Source organism: Hesperophylax consimilis, chromosome 1 (assembly GCF_061612785.1).
Source record: "Hesperophylax consimilis isolate HC1 chromosome 1, BYU_Hcon_1.0, whole genome shotgun sequence".
Taxonomy (NCBI): domain Eukaryota; kingdom Metazoa; phylum Arthropoda; class Insecta; order Trichoptera; family Limnephilidae; genus Hesperophylax; species Hesperophylax consimilis.
In genome coordinates this window covers 31,442,063-31,467,802 of record NC_142836.1, presented here as the reverse complement: position 1 = coordinate 31,467,802, position 25,740 = coordinate 31,442,063, and the positions used below count along the sequence as shown (strand labels likewise).

General features: G+C 31.8%; 1 protein-coding gene across 1 annotated transcript in view; it reads left to right on the top strand.

Moving 5' to 3' along the window:
* LOC149426638 (uncharacterized) overlaps positions 1–25,740 on the top strand; it is a 77,099-nt gene that overhangs the window by 369 nt on the left and 50,990 nt on the right. Inside the window, exon 2 of the mRNA XM_089637780.1 lies at positions 23,675–23,895. Within this exon, the coding sequence (XP_089493906.1) occupies positions 23,823–23,895 (73 nt within the window). The 5' untranslated portion in view covers positions 23,675–23,822. The remainder of the gene's footprint in view (positions 1–23,674; positions 23,896–25,740) is intronic.

Below are 25,740 nucleotides of genomic sequence, written 5' to 3'. Positions count from 1 at the left end.
TGTACATATTCAAGAACATAACATCCCAAATTAAAAAAAAAACTGGTATATATTTTTTTTAATGTGAAAATGTTGCCCTTGCAATATTATCATCAAATCAGTGGGTTTTCACAATGTCGTATGTGATCAAAGTATATAAATTAACATTTGAGAGAATTTCAATAGCGAATGCCATGTGATTTGAAATGTCAAAACAAGATATGAAAACATCTGAGCGTAACCGGTAGCTTTGAAAAAGAGAATAGTTACGAAGTTTCCTGAACAAAAGGAAATGTGTGAATCTGTCACAATTATTATTAGTTAAGCACATACTCTCCCATCGTCAAATCTGTTTGCTGAGCTTTTTAGTGAAGCACTCCTAACTAATATTATTGTGTGCACTAAATTCATCACTTCTGCTTTCACTTCTGGTGTTAACTGAAGTGCAATTTCTTATATTGTATGACATTCTTTTATTGAACGTCCGATCGCGTATTCCAACGTCACACCGAGCAAAAATTAAATTAAACTTTCTATAAAATCTTGAATTCGTTTTTAATTATATTATTTACTTTGTATTCATTAAAAAAACTGAGGACTGTCACTGAAGATAATATACAGCTTGACACGGATAACTTTGCAGTCTGTCTAGTAGTCACCGGGCAAAATAAATCCCCAGAGATTAGATTTAATTGAAACAATTCTTTTTAAACTGAATATTTCTACTATTTAAAAAAATATATTAAATGTTTTTAACACAATACATAACAATTATAAATAAAAATGAAGCAAAATGTGTAAATTTGATGTATCTTTTGAAACTTCGTGGATATCAAATACTAGGGAATAATGTTTTGTAGGTACATAGCTTTTATATTATTCTAATATTTCTTAATGATATCGCATTACAGTTGTTGCAGGGATAATGTAAAATATCCCTGCATAGTGCGTAATTTTATTTTAGTTCAATGAACTTTAATTTTCAAAATTAGAACGGATAATGAGTATATAAATCATAAGTCAGACAAGCGATAAAGTAGGTACCACAGTATTTTTATTAATTCATGATTCTTTATTCGAAATTTGTATTTGTTTTGTTTAAGAGCAGGAAAGATGCTTTAGAATTTATATGACTTCACATCACTGAACTAGGTTCAGTGGACATACTTTAGCTAGTCGTTATTATAGCATTTTCATTCATACACACATATTCTTTTGAGTGGCTATCATTTTCATAAGCGGTGCTATATTTTTGTTCGATTAGTACCTATTTTTATAATGTCATAATTTTTCAAATGAACTAACATTCGAACGGTAAATCATTTGTTATCTTGAAAGGCAACGAATGATCGTAAGGAAAATATATTTATTATAAAAACTTTCATTTTCATTTCACAAATCCTACAATGAGTGGCGGCTCGTGACTTTTGAGTTTATTCATTCCCCAGTTAAAATTCGACATAATCGATATTGTTTAGTCCAAAACAATTTTTTTTTCAATTTTTTTTTATGAAGATTTTCACGTAATTTCAGATTGGCGTGCACCGCACGGATTTCCTGAAAATAAATAAAACGAATTTTCTAAAAAAAAATAAGACGTTTTAGGCTATAACAACATCAATAATGCCATTTTTGTAATATTAGCACTCAAGTTCACCCAAAAGTCACGTGCTACCACTGCCTACAATTATAATAACCCGTGATTTTTAACGGATCTGCGCTAATTTCATGAAGAAAAAAACAATTAGGTTTGACTTAAACCAAATAAAAAAATTTGACAACCGAATAACAAAATTACACCTACTTATTTAGATCATCTTGCGGCCGCCTACAAAGTTATCAAAATACTGTAAAACTGATATCTTATTTATTTTATAAATAACCCGGAAATCTTCTTCAGGCGTCTCTGACTTCTTCCACCACTCACTACTTTATACCACAAAGTTACCTGTAAACAAAACTACATAATTTGGGCATTAATTTGACTCCGCATCTCATTTCAATGCGTCAACTCCCCAATTTCTACGGATTTATAACAAATCTCTGGTATTTCTCATAATTTCCACAATTTTATGTATTTCATTTCATGTAAAAAGTAATTTCTCCAATGATTGAATTTATTGTTATGTATTTGTGTTACATTACCTACTTCACATGAATATAACCTATCAATTTGATTGTCCTGAAACGGGAAACCTTCCTAGTTGGATAATTAAATATTCGCTAATGTGTATTTATATTTTTAGTATCTAATAAAATAAATAAAACTCTTTAAGTTTTTAAGTCCCAAAAAAGGTTATTTTTAAAGATAATATCTATACATTAGTTATTCCAAAACGTTAACTATATGAAATTCCTTCGATGGAAAAAATCGCAAAGTAAGCTCTGAAAATTATTAAAAACACGTTTTTTTCTCTTCTTTAATATGTTATAGGCGTGAAGTAATTCACAGTGTGTCTTTAAATGCAAGTAAAGTATTTGTCGAGTGACTTTTGCTCTATTTCAAACCAGTTGTATTTTATTAAATATTTTCTTTATTGCCGCTTAATAATTATCGTTTTTTTATATTAGCGCGCTCTCTCTAACATTCGTATTTCCATATTTACCTCTCAAACCATCTTTGAACGCTTACTTTCCCGACTTCTACCTTTCAAACTAAACTCTGTAAATACTCCTGGCGCTAATAAGAACAAACTTTGAAATTTTCAGCAAAATCGGTAGAGTAGTTTTTGAGCCTATAGGGCAAAAACAAACGAACATTGCCTTATATTTATGTAGATAGATTTTCATCAGAAAATAAGAATTTTTACACAATTTAAAAATTGTAGTACAACGATTGCTTCACTTTTCATACAATATTATTATGACGAGAATATGTAACACCGATCATTTACGACAAACATTGACTATTCTATATCATGCGTATGTCATTATTTCATCCACGGTTCAATGCACACAGACAAATAAGACATATGCCATCTGAAAGCAGATGTAACATATATGTTTTATGTTAGCACATAAATTTACCATTATGTTATTGAATAGAGCTTCTATGACCTAGATTTCATCATAATAATATTGCAAAGGTATTTTTACCACGCGGAACACAACCCTATAAAAAGTGTTTGTTAAAGTTGTTGAACTTTTATTAGTTTATTAGGGGGAGGTGAGGGCGAAAGGAGATGGGTAAGAGGAAGTAATCTAAGTATGCAGCGAATGGTGGCTAAACACAGTACCTACTCATACAGATTGCTAGCATATTTACAAAGATTTAAAAAAAAATTAACATTAATAATATTTACCAAAACCCTAATTTTATAATGAAGATAAAACCTTAAAAGTGAGTTTATTCACTACTTTCTTATGAATTTGATTTAATAAAGGTATCTAGTAATATAGCATATTGTGTACTTATTTTAATAAAGGTATCTAGTAACATAGCATAGGTATCTCGTAACATAGCATATCGTGGGGTTAGTGCCAAAAGTTGGTAACTTGCAAAAACATGTTTTGGAGTAAACTCAATTTTAAAGTTTTCTCTTCATTATAAAATCAGGGTTTTGGTAAATATTATTAATGTTAATTTAAAAAAAAACTTTTTAATATTTTTTATTAAACAAAAGTATTATTAAAATATTTTATTGACTATTATTAATTGTAAAAAAATGAAGTTACAAAATTAAATAAAAAACGCAATAGTTAAAAACCTACTTACCGACATAAGAGGGAGCCCATTCCATACATAGAATTTAATAAATAAACATTAAAAACATAGCTAACTAAATTATGTACTTGATTTAATAAAATATCTAGTAACAAAGTATTTTATGTACTTGATTTTCCGGCAATTTTTATTGATCACCAACATGCCAAATTATTTACAATATGTGAATAACATCAGCAAATGGTAAAAAATAATGACCGGATTCGGAGAATTATTGAAATGAAACTAATAATAAATTTAATATCAAAGATGGTCCGATAAAATAAGGCAATCTTGATTTTCCTGCAATTATTATGAATATCAACATGCAACGTTATTAATTTACAATCTGCAAACAACACTACATTCAATAATAATAATATTGTAGGTTTGAAACACTGAAGCATGTCCACGTAATATATCTATACAGAGAATCGAAACGTTGCTTGAAATTGCAACCTTCCTCCTCTCCATCTCCTTCACTCCACCTTCACCACTCTCACTAGTTTTGGACAGTAGGGAGCAGTTGAGACTCTTGTTCAAAAAAATTTGAATTTTTAGATTCACAAAACATACTCCTATATATTCATCAATGTATTGAACAATGAACACCTTTTCAAAATGGGGTAGTTAGAGCTACAGGTCACACATGTGTATTTGACTCAAACAACAAACAACACAAATATAGGATTGTGTGTATTGGTGCTTATGATGTCCTTTAAAAACTTCAATGAGAAACCTAATTGTTTTTATTAGCGCGAAGGGGACAACAAGTTTACTGTACTTGCACTTTCATCGAATTTTAACATTCGTATTTTACAATTATTTAAAAAGTTTTTCAGTTCGTTACTATGAAAAATGTAACCTCCTTGATTAAAATTGATATTATACTTTTTAAAATTCATTGCAATTTTCTTTTCTGAAGTGGAATTAAATTTTTTGAAACATGCCATATGCTAGCAATTTGTATGAGTATGAGCTGTATACTTTGATAATAATATAATCGAAGTACCCGATTCGTAAACGTTTTAATATTCGAATGGCGTTTCGAGTGAATCGTCTGAATACATACATAGACATCAATTAACGGTGACGAAAATTTGTTCACTCTTTTACATACGAACGAATGTATGATTCTTATAACAACAAAACATTCACAACGAGATTATGCCCATCACTAGTACAAATAGCATCGACTATCTAAATCGTTAAATTTTTTTTCAAGATTAAAAAAAAAAAAAAAAACTGATTTAAAAACATTAATCTGACGCAAGTTGTTAGTAGAAATTTATTGTCAGCAATAAAAATGTCAACGCTTTCTCTTTTGATAGTTTTTCCGTCCCATCAACGCCAGTTTTCTTCTCTCGCTACCTGATAGTACAGCAGTATTTGCACGATGTATAATCAATAATCTTCACAGCTAAATGAGCAAGGTAAATACGATTAATTGTCCAATGACTAATCGCTTATATTTTGAGTCAAGTCGAAATCTCCATGCTCCAGCCTTTCAACATACATCAGTACTAAATTAGATTGCCAACAAGAAAAAAAACAAGCACCCAAAAATCTCTGATGTACCAGGCCGTTCAACTCTATAACAAAATCCCGAAGGAAATTGCTGTGATAGAAAATATTAATAAGTTCAAAAATGAATTAAGAAAATATGTCTATCTCAATTATTAATGTTTCTTTTTTGTGACTTTAGTGAAATATTTAAAGAAAGATTATGTTTGCCAAACAATGTACATGTTTATATGTTTATAAAACTATTAGCACACACGAAGATGTGAGCTAACTTAAGATTAATAAATAAATAAGTACTGAAACATTAAAATAAATGCAGTGCTTATCATTAAGATTGGAATATTTTGAAAAAAATTCGAACTCTTATCACACTTGTAGACCATTATCGAATACCATTTTGTTTTTTTTTTTAAACTTTCGAACGATCGTTTTAACTTTGAATTAATTTGGGATTTACGTGATTTTCCGTTTTTTTTCTATGACTACGTCAGATTTAAAAAAAAATGAATACCGCTTAAGAGTCCCAACTGCTCCCAACCATCTGGAGCCAGTGGGACTATGGTTTACTCAATTGGGGGTATGTTAGCCCCCTTGAGGTAATTTTGCACAAAAACTGCGCTTCGAAAATCATCCAAATATTATTAAGTATGTGGGGGAGTACCTGGATATTCACAACTGGTCACCAAACACGGCTAGAGCTATTTCAAGCAACATTTTAATTCTGAATGGTGCTCTTACCCCAGGGCGATACTGAGAGTATCTTCCATTCTGGAACATACCGCAAGTATACTATCTATTATTTTATTTTCATCAAATAAAATTTACTTGCGCACGCCGGGATTTAACTTCGCGACCATCGGCTTGCTATTCGAGAACTTTACCCCTCGACCACGGAGGAAGCCAAAAATTTAATAGAATGTTAATTTAAATTTTAAATACACTTTGTTTGATTAAGTTTTCACACAATATCAATATACTTTTGACGTAGGAAGGTACCTACTTACTAAGGGATGGGAAATTATCTCTACAGCTACGGTTAATTTTTTAGCGATTTAAAACAGATTAAATAAATGTTGGTCATTAAAATAAATAAATTTTGGTAGCTAAAAAAATGACGCCAGTTGCCCCTCCTGACGTCACTCGGGATTTTTTATAATAAAAATGTTTTTAAACAAAGACCTTTGTTATTGCGGAAAATTTGTTTTTTTTTCAGTTCATCGAAATGGAACGGATTCATGACTGATTGTTTTTTGTAATGTGGTATAGGTAGGGGGGGGGGATTGGGATAGATATCAGGGGTGTAATTTGTTGTCCAGCCACTTATCTTATTAAATTTCTCAGTTTATCGACACAATAAAATAATGCCGTAGTAAATGTATCGATGGTTTAGCAAATGGGAATGCTATTCCCTAGAATCGATACTGCAATGCCGTTTCAAGTACCTACCAATCAATGCTTAGTCGCGTCGCATAGAAATAATCTCGATACAAGCAGACTAGTCGATAGTCCAAAACCTGTATTCATCGGGGACTTTCTAAGACAGTTTGAAGAATTAAGTACGCTTACCCTTTACTTGCAAGCGGGCAGCAGATGTTGGGCTCAAGGAATAAGAGGTGTGGGCTGGGCAAAGAATGGGACAGGCTGGTAGTTCGTACTGAAGTAGGTTCCGTACGTAGTAATGGCGGATGTAGGTCACTCTGAGAGAGCGCGGTCGACCGGTAGAAAGTGATGATGCATCCAGCGACACATACCGTCTACATCTCTGGACTAACCGCCATGACTGTAAACACACCACACACCACATACAAGTACCCTGTATATTGTGTTCTTTCTTCACAATGTTAACCGTTACGTAACGTGAACTTTTGAGCTAAGCATGACATGAATTTTTGAGGAACTGCTTAACGCACCGCGTGCATTAAATAATATGCATTATATACTTTTGGAAACCGTCGGCAATATTACATATCTACATGCGAGAAATGCAATAATATTATGGAAAATAGTTATTATTTGTAATAAACCCTTTGAATGTCAGGAGACCAAATTTGTCCCCAAACATCATACGAATTTGGGTTTCTGATATTTGAAGGGATTAACAAACTATTTTTTTTAACTGCAGACTTTTAAAAATTCTTTTGAACGACTGCTAATCATAACTACCAACCAAAACTCATAAATATTACAATAAAAATATCGGTTAGATGCGCATTTTTTCGTTAAACGGTATTATTTTTTATTTTATACTAGCGCTGTTCTATTGTGGGTGCTATTGCGTACTAATAACTCGTTGAAACGTGAGTAGTAGTGCGAGGGTGGTGGATTCGGTAGTTTACATTTTACTCAGCGTTCTAACGATAAATTGGACTAATTGTAGGTAAAAAAGTGCAACCAATTTTTTCGCTTCGTGTCTCATCTAAATAAAATAGATTAATGGGAATATTTTGAATTCATAACAAATCAGTTCCAATTTTGAAAATGGTAATTAAAATTATTTTCTGTTAAAAAATATTATATTACACTTTTTCGCTTGTCTGGATGTTCCAAACAAACTATTCAAGAATTTATTTAAAGCAAAATTACCATAATTCACTGAACCGGAATTAAAGACAGGCACAACCAAAATAAGTGTATATTATATCAAGTCTATCAAGTCATTTACGTTTCGGTCGCTTTTCACTACTCCATTTTCGTGTACCGACGGTCTAGCAGAATGGGAAACAGATGAGAAATGTATTATTAGTTACATATTACATACATTACTATTTACTATACTTGCAATCCTTAACTTCTTTTCTATTAAACGACGACTCTCTAGTACGTGATTAGAAATCAAATTAAATTTAGAGAGTAAGAAACTAAAAATATTTCTTTGGTCCAATGCAGAAGATTTTTGAAGAGCTTATTACACTATTATTCTTGACCGTAAACTGGAACAAGATAATCCGTCCAGAATTCATCTTATAGCCATTTATAGGAACTTGTTTACGAGACTGACAATGTCAGAGGCCGTCAGAGTGACAGTTCTAGTAGACAGAGGTTTTGTTGTTGCTTGCGACAATGGCTAATGGAATTTTTTTTAACAAATGATGGAATTAAAGATAATAATGGGTCGCGGGCAATTGAATACTTCAAAAAGCCCATTGTATCCGAAATGATTGTCAACTCTGAAAAAAATATAATAAAAAATTGCTTCAGTATATGAAACAAAAATGATTAGAATGATAATAATTGCATAGGAAAAAGTTATACATCGACGTCCTTACTGAAACGATATTATGAAAAATAATCGACTAGTAACTGAGGCTTAATGACCCTTCGAAACTCTATAACGAAAGTTAATTTCCATTAAATAATTTTAATGGAATCATTTCAATGTATCAAGTGCTAACATAAACTATATTTTATCTTAAAATCGATATGTATTTACTTAACTTTATTTATTTAAACGCCAATTGCGTTTTTACACACGTAACAGATACCATTTTTTTCCTAAGACGAGATAATACCCTAAAATAATCCCAGAATCTTAACTACCTACGTAAGTGAAGCAGCCGTGCATAAAAATATGCAATGCGTGGGCCTGTGTATTGGACAGACCTGCGGCTGAATTTTCCCTATCAAATCTCTAAAATAAAGTGGGAATCTTAACGAGATAAAAATAAACTCGTGTAAAAACCATATTCAACACGCGACCCTAATGGATGGACGTATAGTCAACTTTGCTTTAGCAGTTCTAGAAAATCGATCTTTCCGTAGGGTTTATTTTAATTATTTCTGATGAACGAATTAGTAAAATCTTAAATGTTTCTAAAGGGATCTCACGGGAAGTTACTAAATCATAGTTTAGAACAATAACATCTGGTGCTTACCGGTAATTTTATAGTTGAAAAACGTTTCATAAAATTTTAAAACTGTTTTACTTAAAAAAATTTAATGGCAAGGCCCTGTTCTTATTCATACAAAATATACATAATTTGTATCCGCAGGGATCCCTCTAGGAACATTAAAGATTATAGTGATACGTTCTTCAGAAATAATTAAAATGTAAGCATCGAGCAAACCCCCGTTATTAGAGTCGATGTCGCCTTAAAGTTAAATTTGTCAACAGAGCAAGTTTCGTACCCCGCACGAAGCAATCTCCAAGGACAAGAATTATACATAAAATTAGTGCGAGAAGCAACTACATCAAAAGGAGCATGGAATCTAGTATTGTATTTATTCGGTACGCAATAAATAATCATTTAACCAGGTCAGGGCCTTCTAAATGTCCGTTAATGATTTTAAATAATAATAAAACATCACAGAAATTCAATTTGAATTACTATTTAATTTTTTTTTAAATTTATTTGTACGTTAAATTTGTCCTTCCTCTGCCAGAGATTGTTAAGTAAAAACAGAACCTCGCCAAGCTCATTCAATAAATGATTCCCTGGCTGGCCCTTAGATAAAGCCTGTGACAGAACAAGTTATATTCTCGTGGTTTGGACTATTTCAGCATAGCGCTCGTCATACATTCCCAGTGGTGTATGGCGAACGATATACTGAAATAAGTTAAGCCATGATAGGTGTAGCGTAATGCCTCTCTACCCTTAAACTTAATTTAGTAGACGTGCACTGTTGTACACGTTAATTGGCGATCGGCAGTCGTGCTCGGGTGTAAGTCGTCAGTGGAAAACAAAAAATAAAATCGATAAAATCTTTATCGATGTGTTCGTGTTCAAAGCCTCCACATGATCCGATTTGCGGAACTCAAAATGTCGGATTTCTGCGAGTCGGGTCGTGTGTAGGCAAAACCGTGAATTATTATTATTCCCTTTGTCGGGCCGTCGAAATAATACTAATTAGGTTGGGTTTTGCAAGTCGGATCGAAGTAAAACAGCATAGATTTTACACTTTCCATCAAATATTCCACATTGTGATGTGTCATTACTATAATCGGTGTCACTTGCGATTGTCTTACTCTACAATCAGTGTTCTATTCAGACAGTAATTAGCAATTACATTTACATTTGGTTTGTCCCTCGGTTGCAACTATTACGACACGTTTTCTCTCCAATTAATTACTATAAGACAAGTAAGTTGGTGCTAATTGAAACAATCGTTAATTTGTCGCGTTGGTTTTGTTAGCATTGTTTTCTAATCCTTCACTGCGAGGTTTTAGTATACCTAATTCCTAATTCGTTTTTTAAACATTCGGATTTTCAAGATGTTTTCTAAAGCCATTGCTAATTTTATAAGAACAGTCAGATTGCAAAATCGTTCGGTTTATTTGTGAACTTGTACAAGTAGGTGGGTTCTCTTAAGATAAAATTTACAATCCATCTTTGAAATAGTTATTATGATAAAACTGACATATGCTTAGTCCGACGGTGGTAAGAATCTGCACTAAAATGAATGGAATAATTTTAGTACAGATCATTTAAATCCAATATGTAATTACTTTTATATATTACTAGCAGTTGAAAACCCTCTCCGCGGGTTTTTTGCTGCTAGGCCCTTCGGGCGGCACTTGGTTGTGCTTCGCCCAGCTTAAGTGATACTAACAACAGTTACATTTAATAGGTACATATTAGGTCATTCACAGAGAGAGGGTGAGTATATACATATTGTAAATAGATTATTACAATATAGCGCCCCTGAGGTGATATCTCTATTGTTAGCTGCATATTTAAATATTTACGCCAGTCATTTGGTTCGTTCTTATACCGCCAGAGGGGCAGAGTGGTCGAATTTTGCCTGCAGACCCCCTATTCGGGATTTATCCGAAATATACGATTTGAATTCGACCAATCAGAGGGCCTAGACCTAGACCGTCCAGACTCTGGCGTAATAATACTATCAGATATTACCGAGGATTAGCTCAAAGACACACCTCAGTCTCGATATTGTTTTAAGTTATAAGGCTAGCATTACACTTGTAAGTTTTTTCGTAAATTTACGACTTCTAGCCAATGGGCGCATTGGATTTTCAAAATGCAAGATGCCCATTGGCTAGAAGTCGTAAATTTACGAAAAAACTTACAAGTGTAATGCTAGCCTAAGGAAACAATGGAATACGTTATGTGGCTAAATACACTAAAATAATATTTAAAATTATAAACATCACAGACAGAAACAAAGACAAAAGGTACACATTGGAAGGTACTGTTTGGCAATGATTCTCTGCTAACTTGTTGTAGAAAAATATTATGAATTTATGACATAAAAATTCTTTTTTAAAAGAAATCACATCAAGGTCGTAGCAGTTCTAATTTAAGATCAAATAAAATGTGGAAGGGAAGTAAAATGTTAAAGAAGATGAATGAAAGTACGGGTTCTGTGGCTAGCATTACTGTAATATTGTAATAGCGTATATTGCTCCGGAACGTGGTTCAAATATTCAATATTTTTTCAAATTGTATCGTGTGTGGAAAACCTAGATAACAGTAATTTAGAAAAACTATATTTGCGTCCTTAATTTTGTATTTTGGCTAATCGAATGATTACAGCATTTGTTCCAATTTAGTGGTCATCTTTGTTCATCAATTGAAAATGTAGCAATTGGTTGTAAAAAGTTCTCGTTTCAAAACGCTACTTTTTTTGTGATTCAGAAAACATAATTTGCCAAATCGATATATAGATCGCAATCGTCTTTCCCCCAACCCGACTCCCGCCGACGTATTTCAAAAACGTTGCAACGTAAATCAACTGTAGCGTAACGTTTTGCAAACTACTGTACTTTGGTACCGCAAAACTAAAATGTAGCTGCGTGTATCTGACTATGACATAATAGCACGGTTTGTTTCAACTTCCACAATAAAGGTGAATCAAGGATATCGAGGTAATTACCACCACATTGCAAAAATCTGCGAATATTTTTCCATCGTTGAATAGTAAAGTTGAACATGGTAATAAATCGAAATTGCACCGCCAATAACGCGATAACATCAAATTTTATTTATGTACAGCGGCATACAAACACAGCGGTTCTCGCCCATACCAAGATTCAATGTGTATTAACCAGAGATGTGCAAAATGGGTACCCAAAACCATTTGAAATGCAAAATGGAAATGGTTCAAAACTTTTCCATTTGAAAATGCAAAATGCAAAATGGTTTTTAGAAAGGCATTTCAAATGCAAAATGCAAAATACCTATTTTCAAAATGCATTCAAATGCAAAATGGTTTCTCAGGTCAAACAATTAAAATAATTATTTAACCAATTTTGTCATTTAATAATGGACATCAATGTGGAACAAACATATTACATGATGGTAAATCTAAAAACACCACGACTACAGATTATGAAACCACAAAAAAATTGCGCGGGACTAATGTTGCCAATGTAAAAACATAGAAACTGCTCTCTAACATTTAATATTACAGCGCCATGGCCCCATGTTCAGTATTTGAATCAGTATTTTTTGTAATGGTATCACTCAATTGCTAGGTCTCCTCCCAGGGAGCAACTTGGCAAATGTAAATTATCTCTCATAGCGAGGTTGAGGACCGACTGATATTTGGGGCTTATGAAAAAAAGATGAGTGGAGATAGTAGGAAGAATGTTGCAAAAAAGCATTTAAAATGGAAAATGCATTGAGAAAAGCATTTAAAATGCAAAATGGTTTTTAGAAAAGCATTTAAAATGCAAAATGGAAAATACCCATTTTGCATTTTGCATTTCCATTTGAAATGGATTTATTTGAAATAAAGCACATCTCTGGTATTAACTACACGAAATAAAGCAAATATTAGGTATGTCGCGTTTACAAAAATCTGAAAGGTGGTTTGTTTAATTTTTTCTTCAGATTTTGATGAATATTACATTTTAAGTATTGCTTAATGAGCTTGAAACACGATGTAAAATGAAAGAAAAAAGGTTAATATTAATTATTTCAGAAATTGTAAAAAAGAACCAGAACATGTTTTGCTATAATTAAAATGTATGTTGGTGATTTAGATGTTCACAGGAAATGACTTGACTCACGTGGCATTAAAAACGCAAATAATTTAATATTATACCATAAATTGAATACTTACAGAGTAATCAATTTCAAATCAGGTTTTTGATTATAGAAAAAGCTGATTTGAACAATGACGGACATCTGAAATAATATAAGTACACAGGGCCGCCGTCGCATGCATGATAATAAAGTCTTACTTCATCGTCCTGCTGATATTTTATTAAATACTTACACTTGACGATAACTTACATACAAACTTAATTCCTTATATAGTAATATAGTTATTTGTATAACCACTGCTAGATATTGAAAGCTAATGCCTTTATGCGAAAGCAGTACCAATATTATAAAAGTAATCTTTATGAAGTTTAATGAAATTTGAATGACATGCTTACCTTTCTTATTATTATTGATTACGCTCAAATTCCTCTGATCTCCTCGTCATATTTAATGATATTACTACCCTTAAGCTGCGAGAATTCAATTTCTGTTGTCGTCTTAAAAACAAAATAACATTTTCTATAATTCATTTCAATAGCTTTTGCGTGCATACTTGTCGACAGGAATTTATCTGAAATTAATGATTACCTGTTAATATTTGATGAATAGTAGCGGCCGTTCTGGCAAAGATGCAAAATCAAGAGATCGCCCCTCGGTTCGGTCGCCCTTATGCACCGCACAATCGTGCACAAGTATGCTGCGCCCCTGGATCATTTGTACGTATTTAGCTCCAACGTACGAGTAGGTACATAATAATGTTATTGCTCTTGGTACGGAAACACAGCATTAAGTACAGCGAGCTTAATAGGACCTGTCGCATTGTGCGAAGTGTAAAGACGAACACTGCCATCATTAATTATTGATTGAAGGTGAAATAATATATTGTATGTGGGTATCTACCTGCAACGTGCATAATAATCTTATCATTATATGTACGGAAACACAACATTAAGCAGTACAGTGAGCTTTATAAGAACCGAGAGGTGCAGAGGCAAGCACTGGAAGAATCATTAAAGTGAAGGTGAAACTCTACATTGTTAGAATTTACGTAGGTAAGTGCATCACTTCCTACGAGTACATACATGTTTTTAAAAAATTCCTAAGATGATGTTTATCGAGAAGTATTTCACTAGAATTTAGGCACAGCTAATTATGGTTTTAAGACAAATTAAAACCTACTAAATAATAACTTGTAGCGAACTTATAAATGCAAAAATAAACCGCTGAAAACTTACATCGCATTTACATAAGCTATTCTTAATGTAACAATATTTAAGCCGCTACAATTAGCACATGTTAAATTTAAATATTAGTCATTTTACTTAAATTTCTATTTATTTATATTTGATATGTGGAAAAAACGCATAAGTTATATTTTTATGAGTAATTCTGGGAACAACTGCGAGTCACACATGTACATATATTAAAAGAGAAATTCTCTGAAAACTTATTTAGAAAGCTCTGAAGAAATAATAAATGTAGTTATATGAATGAGGTTTTATCAATTTTTTTCCATCTTCAGTCAGGTGTTGGGTCAAGGAATACCCAAGCTATTCCACCCATGTCCTTTGAATCTTCTTGCTTCCTCAAAGCCGCCACAGGTTGACTAGTCTTGTTTATCGGGTACATCCGGTACATACACTCTGAATAGATATATAATCCGTTCTTATAACGAATTTTCCTGCCCACTGCTATTTGATTGACGTATTCAATTATTTTTCTTTACCCCTCATTTACTTGATAATATTCTTATTTTTTCAAGCACTTCGAGTGAAACCTAGCGTGACCTTTCCATCCCACATTGCGTTACTTTCAGTTTTAGCACCTCTTTTTCATTGTTAGCATATGTTGAACCAACATTTAAAATGACTTTATTTTTATCTAGTGCGCTGGTCGCTAGAATTTTGAAATTTTTTCGTCGTGTCGACAGGTAGCTCGAATAAAGCAAAGCGTTTTTTTATTTGCTGAGGCCCGAATTTCTATATTTTTCGCATTTGAATTTGAAAAAAATAAATTTGGTGCACTAATACATAAACAATCGGGGAAAACGTATGTTAATAGTTTGTCCGATCTCCAATGGAGTTTCATGCATTTAGAATTTGTCAGCCTTTCCATCTCTCGTAAACATGTATCCTAAATTATACAATCCACCAGTTGAACATATTATGTTTTAAAAAATAAATTACATCATTCATGGCATGTTTTATAGGTGGATATCGTTAACTAGAACGTTTTCAATTCAGTGTTTTAGTCACACGGGCAGACAATGTCTAAAATCCTTGCAAGAATGATTTCATCCTTGGAATAAAAACACATTGTTACTCCAATATTTCCCCATTATTGCACTATACCTCAGAATCTCCTCAACAAGAAATTCTTCTCACTTAACTGATATAATGATATTATTATGATTTGTCGTCAAATCAAAGCCGACAGGCCGGATGTGTTTCGCACTTATGCTTTTGAACTGAATTGGATTCAATTGTAAAATTGGCCGAAACGCAAGTGCATTACGTCATCATGTGTATCCTGTGTGACAAAGAATTGCAATATTCACGTTCACAACTTGACTTGTTTATTCTTTAGAATTAGCACATCATAATATCAAGTCGTTGGTTCGTACTCTGCAACTGGAATTATTGCGTAGTTGACCTTCTATGCAAAAACTACAAAGCGGAAATTCTTTTCCTGAGGCGACAAAAACTATCGGACGATGAAATCTCCGGTGTTGTGAAATTTCAACAGCCTTTTGGATTAGAATTTATTTTTTTTAAACTTCCGATTTAGTTGTCCGGGTTAAGTCTTCCCCAAAGGAAAAACTTAACCCTTCCACTCACTTTTCCACAAATGATCAGCTAGTCAATCAACACTATGTAAGTGCATTATATAAGTAAAATAAATACAAAACAATACAAGAACAACAACACGTCAAATCACCAGATATCAAATGGGAAAAAAAATTCACCGTCTCCAGATATTTTCATATCAGAGGGTTCGGCTCGGTAGAACTTCTAACAGGGCCTATAAATCCTACTGATCCCTCAACATAAATATTTAAAAAATCTTTTGTTATCCTACATGTATTCAAAATGACCGACTTTTGCATCTTTATATATAAATTTTTTGATAGATCTAATACGCCTAAATTTTTAATTAGAGAGCTAGGTATAATGCCAGTAGCCGAAATAACGAATGGTAATATTTTTATAGTCTGAGAATGCCAAATTCTTTTTATTTCATTTCCTAAATCTGTGTATTTTCTTATTTTTTCACTAACAGATTTTTGAATATTACAGGAATTTGGAATAGCAACATCAATGATATAAGTTATTTTTTTAATTTTGTCATGTAAAACTATATCGGGTCTATTATGACTAATCGCTCGGTCTGTTAGTATAGTTTTATCATAATATATTTTATAAAATTCGTTTTCTAAAAATGAATTTGGTTCGTATTCATAATATGGTACTACATTACGGCAGTCAATCAAGTTATGTTTAATTACCAAATTTTGGTGAATTATTTTTAAAACTTGATTGTGCCTAAATGTATACTCGGACGGTGCTAATATAGAACATCCCGATATAATATGTTCTATAGTTTCCGGAAAAGCCAAACATTTTCTACACAAATCATCAATTTGATTTGTATCTTTGATTATATGCTTTCTATAATTTTTAGTATTAATGACTCTATCCTGAATTGCAAGCATAAATCCTTCTATTTCTGCGCTCAACTCTCCAATACTCAACCATTTGTTTGACTTAATTTTGTCAACATACGTTTGGTTGAGATAATTGAAGTGTTTTGCGTGTAAAATTTTATTTGACCAGGAATCTAATAATTCCTGGTTGGGATTTATAAAAATGTTGGCATTCTCATCGTATAAATTTAAAGGTGTAATATTTCTATCTGCCTTGCAAATTATTTTGTGCATTTCTGAGCTATGAGCTTTCCTATGGAAAAAAGTTCTTAGCATTTCTACCTGATTATGTTTCAAAGAAGTTATTTTGACTATACCTCTACCTCCTAAATTTCTAGGTAAATTAACTCGTTCTATAGCTGAATTTGGATGATGGCAATTAAACTTTGTTAGCGTAGTTCTAATTAATCTTTCTAAGTTATCTAAATCTGTATTAGACCATTTAATTATGCCAAATGAGTACGTTAATAGAGGTATTGCCCAAGTATTTATTGCTTTTACTAAATTTTTAGCAGATAGATTGCATTTTAAAATTTTCCTTATCCTAGTTTGAAATTTAATCCTAATATCATTTTTAATACTACTATGGTCTAATCTATTTGATTGTGGGTATCCTAAATACTTATAAACCTCATCCCTTTTCATACTAGTAATTTGGAAATTTCTAAATATACTCTCGTCCCCATCTACAATTTTGCCTTTCTCTATATGGATCGTTCATAGTTTTTAATATCAACAGTATTATTATACCACAAACAATAATTTCATGTCACAGTATACAAGCAAAATCAAATACCAAAAATAATAAAAAAATAACAATAAACTGTGATATTTGATCGTAAAATGATGACCGAAAATATAAAATTAATATAAGTTCCAAAAGTAAATAAAGGTGGGAGATTCATAAGTAGACTAAGGTTCATATATTGGTTAATTTAAAGACAAATGCGGCTGTGTTCATTCAGCACAAAAAAGTAATTTCAATCAATGCCATAAAATAACACAATACGCGTTTGTGTCCTTAATTTTTCAACCCAAAATTGTTTTAGATGACTTTAGTATTATAATTTCGATTGTAACTCAGTACCTACAACATTAATTGATTAACAATTACTTGTTTGTTTTATATTTATTACGAGAAAGGAATTCGTGCAATAGTTTTCTCACTCGCAATAAGTTTTTACTAGCTTCGCTGCTCATGACATTTTTTTACGATATCATTACTTTTTTACAACTATGTACAAGTAGTTTGATGATAATATCTAGGTCGATCATGACTTATTATTTAATTATTTATGATTAAACTAATTGAGGCATCACTAACCTCAAATTGAGGTGGCTTCATTTACATTTCTAGTTTCATAAAAAACCTATGACGGGTTTGTACTCTCGTACTGAGAACTAACTAACGCCCAATAATTTTAAAATTTGAATTAAGTACCAAATAAATTTTATATGGATTGAATCAACTATTTTTTATCTGTTTCGATAGTAAATTTTTCGTGTAGCTACCGATAAATTACTCAATTTTGTAATATTAAGAAACTTCTGAATTGGTTCTAGTAATTTTATTGTTATTTTCATAATTGTATCCATGATTTCATTGGGTTGCTGTAGTAACGATTGCTCTAGTGGATGGTAAATATTATGAAATATTACGGTTTTTGCTATTACAGTTTTCAATAACGGGTAAAATAAAGAGTACTTCGCTGTAAAAATATTATATTCTCTAAGTTTGTAAATATTTTTCATTAATTAAGTAAATTAAGCATGAAAAATCATTATTTTGAATAAAAATAATACTGGATAATATAAATACACCTCTTGAAATTATTGAATTAAAAAAAAAAACAAACAGAATTTATCGTTATCAATAATCGTAAAATCCATTCAAAACAATAGTTTTAAAAATAAACTGGTGCAGTGTTAAGAAATAAAATGTTACAGTACATGCAATTACCATAAACCGGAAAATATATTCATAAATTCTCAACCAAAAGGTTACGAGTCAACCTAATTCGTATTTGTAAAGAAAGTAGCACCCAACTCCAATGTAAGGTAGTCTTTAAGTTTCTTTCCAAATGTGCCAGCAAAAAAAAGCATTTGTTCACACTGACAAAGGACAATCCTTTCACACTTTATTGACGTTTATTTTCTGTATTATCTACATCCGTTATTGCAAGGATATTATGTTGTTTCCTTTATGGCACCATAGCTGATTAAAGAATGTTATAAATTACTGCCTTCGTCGGCACATAGTTCAATTGAGGCCTCAAAAATATGCACAGTGATTGGAAGACAAGTCGGAGTTGAACAATGAGAGTTCAACAAATTAATTGCACCGCAGTTCATCTCGTTTACCGTTCCACGTACTCGTAATGCTCCTAGTCGTCCGTTTCTTGCATGTTTGAACGTATACATTGTATAATATATTATACTGCTCAGTGCTGCAGACATTGCAGGCTACTGACATGTCAGAAATAGTCGTAAAGTAAGCTGAACAAGAGATAGTTTGTTTGTGGATCTCAAGGGGCCAAGGGAAAGCCAAATGCTAACCTTAAAGATGTCATGATAATTGGTTAAATGATTCCAGCCGTAATATAAATTGATATTATTAAATTCCATGTGCCGACTAGGAATACAAGACAAAATATAACATTCTTCTGCAATACATACACAACCAACTATCAGACACATTCACTGACCAAAAGGATACATGATCTGGGCAAAAACAAGTATCTGGGTGTACTATTTATATATTTATTGAATCCATTTATAAAACTAAGCGTAATCTATACCAGCACTTTGTTGAATCCTACAAATTAGAGCAGAGTTGGTAATGTAGTTTTAGTGATTAGTCTTATATGTAGTATTGTTCTACATTATTATATATTTTATGTTACTGTTACATGTTTAACTAATATTATTTTATATTATCAGCTTCAAATTTTAATTTGTATAATTTTCGATAGCTTATTAGATATATTCTGTTTTAAAATGCATGTAAAAGCCCGGCTGACCAACCAAATAAAATTTAAAAAAATAAAATATTATCTCCAGCAAATTCTACAGTTTTTAAGAGAATCTCAGAGTCTCCGTATAGATTTAAAGTATTCCATGCATTTAGTAGGTATATCGTTCATACAACTTTTCTATACGTGCAAGCATTCTACGGGCGGCGTAGCGTGATCACCCCATTCGCCCTTAAGGAAAAGTGAATTGCGCGAGTCTAAATTTGCTATAATATTTTTAAATAACTGTTCTGCGGAATTTAAAGCTGAGTGGTTAGTTACTCAACATACTGTTGTCCATAAATCAACTATCTACTGTTATCTGTGATGTTAAATATTTCTGCGTAATTAACACAAATATACTTCAATTTTTTCAAAATTGGAATTGATGATTGTGTGAATTCAGACAAGCGATAAAGTAGATAGGTACCTGTTGATAATCAGAAAATGATATTAGTTTTATTTAATCGATAATTCTATATTTTAAATATTTAATGTTTCGTTTATTTTTTTGACAGATGAAGTTTACTAACATGCTAACGGCGTTCATTCGTTAAATTAAAATTTTAGACGTCCTCTAATTTATCCTTAATTCCGACCTTCTAATTTGTGAACAAATAAAAAATTAATTAAGAAAATTGGCAATATTTATTTTTGAAATGCGTGTTTGTGATCCTGAGGCAAATATTTTATAAATACTTTCAGCTTCGCAAATTATAATATCCCGCATCATATAAATATCTTGTGTTGCTAAAGTATTTTATCTCTTCAAAAAGACTACTTATATATTAAATTTAATTGTATAAAAATAAATTCTCGTTGCGTAGGCAAGTTGAGAAAATCGTTCTACACAATTATGAAAGGTAACTATATTTTATTTGTTAAAAAATGTGAGACTTGTTGCCAAAAATTTATTCTTCTTTTTTCCTCTTTTATTAAAATCTCGTCTAAGACCTAACAAACCCACTGGCACAGGAAGAAAAATATTAATCGACGTCTGTAATTTTTCGTCTGCATTCTTAAAAGATATTCAGAAATTTGCGTGTTATGGAAATCAACTCATCGTACAAAAATTACCCATATTATGGAATAATTCGCTTGAGTATTAAAACACGAAATAGCAATCAAAACCTCCTTCGTCTACATAACGAAGACTTATTGCCTACGTATAAAGTATACCCAAAAACATGAAATAATAAAAAAATATGCATAAATTACTCACAAAGAATTTGAATTCATGAAATAGGTGTGTCCTTGAATACCGTAAAAGAGAAAAATGACATGGTATTCCGAATATAAACCATTTACTGAACAATGAGAACAGTTATAATTATGTATGTATTACAGCTGAGTTCCTTGCTTGCCCACGCACTGGAGTTTTATACATTTCTTTAGCGGTGCATGCGCACGCGGAGAGCTTTTTGTACCAACTTGAGATTTCTATCATTCTTTGCTGGAAGTTCAATTAATTTATTTAAATTTTGTGCACGTAGTTTATTACTTAATGTTAATTTAAACTCTGTACTTTGTTACAGAACATCGTGTATATATACAAATTGTATAATAAAAAATAGTGACTTACTGACCAACACACCTAGACCAAAGACAAAAACGTCCTTAATATCTGAAAATTAATTACGTCTTTCAACCAATGACGGCTCGTGACTTTTGGGTGTTCTAGAGTGCTAATATTACAAAAATGGTATTATTGATACTGTAGCTGAAAACGATTTTTTTTTTCGAAAATTCGATTTCGACATGAATATTTTCAGGAAATCTGTGCAATCAGGCCTAGCTGAAATTTCCTGAAAATCTTCATACAAAAAATAGAATTAAAAAATATATATACATATGGTTTTCAGCTACAACAACATCAATCATACAATTTTTTGTAATATCAGCACTCTAGAAAACCCAAAAGTCACGAGCTGCTACTGCTTTCAACTATAAATTCCTTGTAACAAATTATATAATGACCATCCAAATAAAATTTAAAATACCGCGGATATACATAAGTTTTAACACAACATCAAAATATGTAAACATTATAAAATTAAAAATTTTGAAGACAGGATAAGTTCAAAAACACCATGGAGATGGACAATTTTAAAAGATAAATATCAAAACGCTAAGTAAACATGAAGACAGCATAAGTATACCACTTTATATTTATCTAAAAATTCAAAACTATACTTTATTTAACACATGATAAATGAGTCTTAAATAGTCATTTATAAAAATAAAAAATAAAATAATTACCTATATTTGGTAAACAAATATCTGGTGGCAGTAACAAGTTACAAATTACCAACAAAAAGAGAAAATAAGTCCACACGGGTTTATGGACCATTTACGACAACAAATAAAAACGATTCATTATTCAGTACATTTTGCTTTCCGTATTGGTTTCACTATGAATAACTTTTCGTACATTTTCTCCACGGTGTTTCCTAATAAATGGCTGTTGAATGAATCATTTTTTCAACTTTCCGAATAACTTTCAACTCTTTCAGCAGTTCATTGAATAATTATTTCGTTCATTTAAAAATGAATGCCACATCAAAAATGTTAAGTCGGAATGAATTCCAGTACCTGATCATTATTGTATGTCATATAAATTATATGTACGCAGGTACTGATTCTTTTTTTAAACTCTTACAAATATGATTAGATATGCCTCCTAAGTTCAAACAATGAAATTGTTTGAAATTACTTACTAAATGGGTCCTAATAATTATTTGACATTATCTAATGCGAGTCACATGTTTATTTGCAATGTAAACATGTACGAATAGTTGTTCGTATTCACCAATGCAGTGTCACTATAATTTGAATACGAAATTTATTTATTGCAAATTTACCAAGATTTAATAGATAGATAATGCGAATATGTCCTGTTATTTAGTAGATTTATCTAAAGAAAACGTTAAAACCTATGACTTATGTACGAGACTGTGTTATATAAAAACTCATAAGTGCGTTTGAATTTATCATCATGGTTAATGCTAATGGATAATGTTATAAAATTATTTGTTAACGATAATGCTAGTGGAAATACGTACGGGTCGCAAGTTTTCCTGCTTTATGGAACAAAGCGTTGCAAATTTTTGAACAACATTTCCTGTTCATTTTACGCGGAAATGCCTCGCTAGAGGAAGTGCACATTTCATGCATCTGCTCAAGTTTACGCGAATGCGGATTGGAAAGTTTGCAAAATGAAAATAAGTCATAAAAGGTATTCAAAGTGTTGTGAATTTAAACAGATTTGTGAAAACAACTACTGTGATTTTTGCGGTGAAGAAAAACACCATGCGAAATAATCAAATGAGATTACTAAGCAGTTTAATGGTCACAAATGAGTTTATTTATAACATACACACCTCACAATAGTATTTCAATACTCCACCGTTTTTTAAATATCATATACGTTTGCGAACCGAAACGCGAGCTGAGCCACAAATTACGGGAAAGGAACGAAGCAACTGCAAGCAGCGTTCCTCTCCCATAACTTGAGGTTCAGCTCGACAGCTCGGCCCGCGTACGTATATGAAGCATTAGGTGCTCGCTTATTTCTGGGAAGTCACTTGTTTTTTCACTGTTGCAAGATAGGTATTTAGTACATTTGTACATTTCGTACTTTGTAAGTAGGAACTAAATCTAAAACTAAATCTAGTTTGAACTTCACGGATCAAATAATAAACAGACAAGTTTTCACGGTCTCGCCTGATTAAAAGCACATAATAACATAATGTTAAACAATTTTGCGGTTTTATAGAAATGACTCTGTAGCTTATTCTTTACTTTTCAGAATCCTCTTGGTACGACGGTCAGCGAGTAATTACAATTCAGCGCGGCTAATTATAGATGGCTATTACAATGTGAAAGTGGGCCCCGAATCTTAGGTGATTCAGTCGCGGCAAAGGAGGGACATGAGCGCGAGTTGCAGATTCTAATGGATGGACGGAGAGATGATCTTCTCGCTGCTGACCGCTCTCTTCTTATCGAACCTTAGCACCCTCGCAGAAGCTGGTGAGTCAAACTCTATCATAAACACAACACATTCCGTCATAATTACACCATAAATTCCACATAATTCTACAATTCCACGCAGATGCTGATGGTTAGAAATTCATCATAATTCTATCACATTCCATCATAAATACGACATAACTCCATAATTCCACCAGACTGGTAAGTCAAACTTTATCACAATTCTATCATATTCCGTCACATTCCATCATAATGTATATCCTAATGTATATCCATCATATGGGAAAATTGGTTGTAATGATGAAAACATTGTAAACTTATTCGCCGATTATTTTAAGTCTGTATATGAAGAGGATATACCTAGCAACGAAATTCCCCAATTCTCATCAAATCTTAGTCTGGATATATCTGAAATACGCATAGAAATTAATGATATCAAAAAGCATGTAAATTTGTTAGATGTTAGAAAAAATGCTGGACCTGATAATATTCCACCGGTGTTAATTAAGGAATGTTTAAACGGCCTAATTGTTCCTCTTTTCCTAATTTTTAATCAGTCTCTAGAAACAGGTTGTTTCCCTGATACATGGAAACACAGTTTTCTTACACCTATTTTTAAAAAAGGCGACAAAACGGACATTACAAATTATAGACCGATATGTATCCAATCAGCGATACCCAAACTTTTTGAAAAAATTGTACTCTCTAAGATAACTTCCAACATACAAAAAATTATAACTTCCTACCAACATGGCTTTTGTTCAAATAAATCTACTTTAACTAATTTACTAATATACGAAAACTTCATATACAATTCTTTAGCAAACAGATGCCAGGTTGACTCAATATACACTGATTTTAGCAAGGCCTTTGATAAGGTGTGTCAAAAAATATTAATTAATAAATTAGCCACACTTGGAGTTTATGGTAGTTTATTAAATTGGTTTATTAGTTATTTGTCCAATAGAAGTCTTAGTGTGAAAATAAATGGCACAAATTCATACACATTTATAGCCACAAGTGGAGTGCCACAAGGCTCTCATTTAGGGCCCATTTTGTTTATTATATTCATAAATGACATTGTTGATATATTTACTAACATAAAAGTATTACTTTTTGCTGATGATTTGAAACTTTATAAAGAGATTAATAACATAAATGATTGCATTATATTACAAACTAATTTGAGAAATCTTTTTGAATGGTGCTCTATCAACAATCTTGCATTGAACATAAAGAAATGTCAGTTCTTCATTAATTTTTACAGAATAAATAATCCAATATTTTTTCAATATACATTAAATGATAAAAACTTAAATTGCGTCAGTGAAATTATTGACCTAGGTATATTGTTCGATAGCAAACTAACTTTTGTGTATCATATTAACAAAATTATCAATAAGGCTCTTAAGACTCTTGGATTTGTTTTGAGAATTTCAAAAGACTTCAATAATTTAGGCACATTTATCATGTTGTACAAAACCCTTGTTAGATGCCAACTAGAGTATAACTCTACATTATGGTCTCCCTTTTACAATATTCATTCCGATAATATTGAAAAGATTCAACATAAGTTCTTGAAGTATATAAACTATAAATTGCATATTCCTGTAGAAAACATTGATTATAACTACTTACTAGATAAATTGTCCCTATTAAAACTTTCTGAAAGAAGAATAAACACAGATTTAATAGTACTACATAAAATACTTCATTACAAAATTGACTGTCCTGAGTTACTCCAATTAATCAGCATCCACATACCCAAAAGATCTTGCCGAAATTTACTACCCTTTTATTTTTACAACACCAGGACACTGTCTTATCAAAATTCCCCAATTCCAAGACTTCACAGTCTCGGAAATAAATACTCTGATGTGGGAG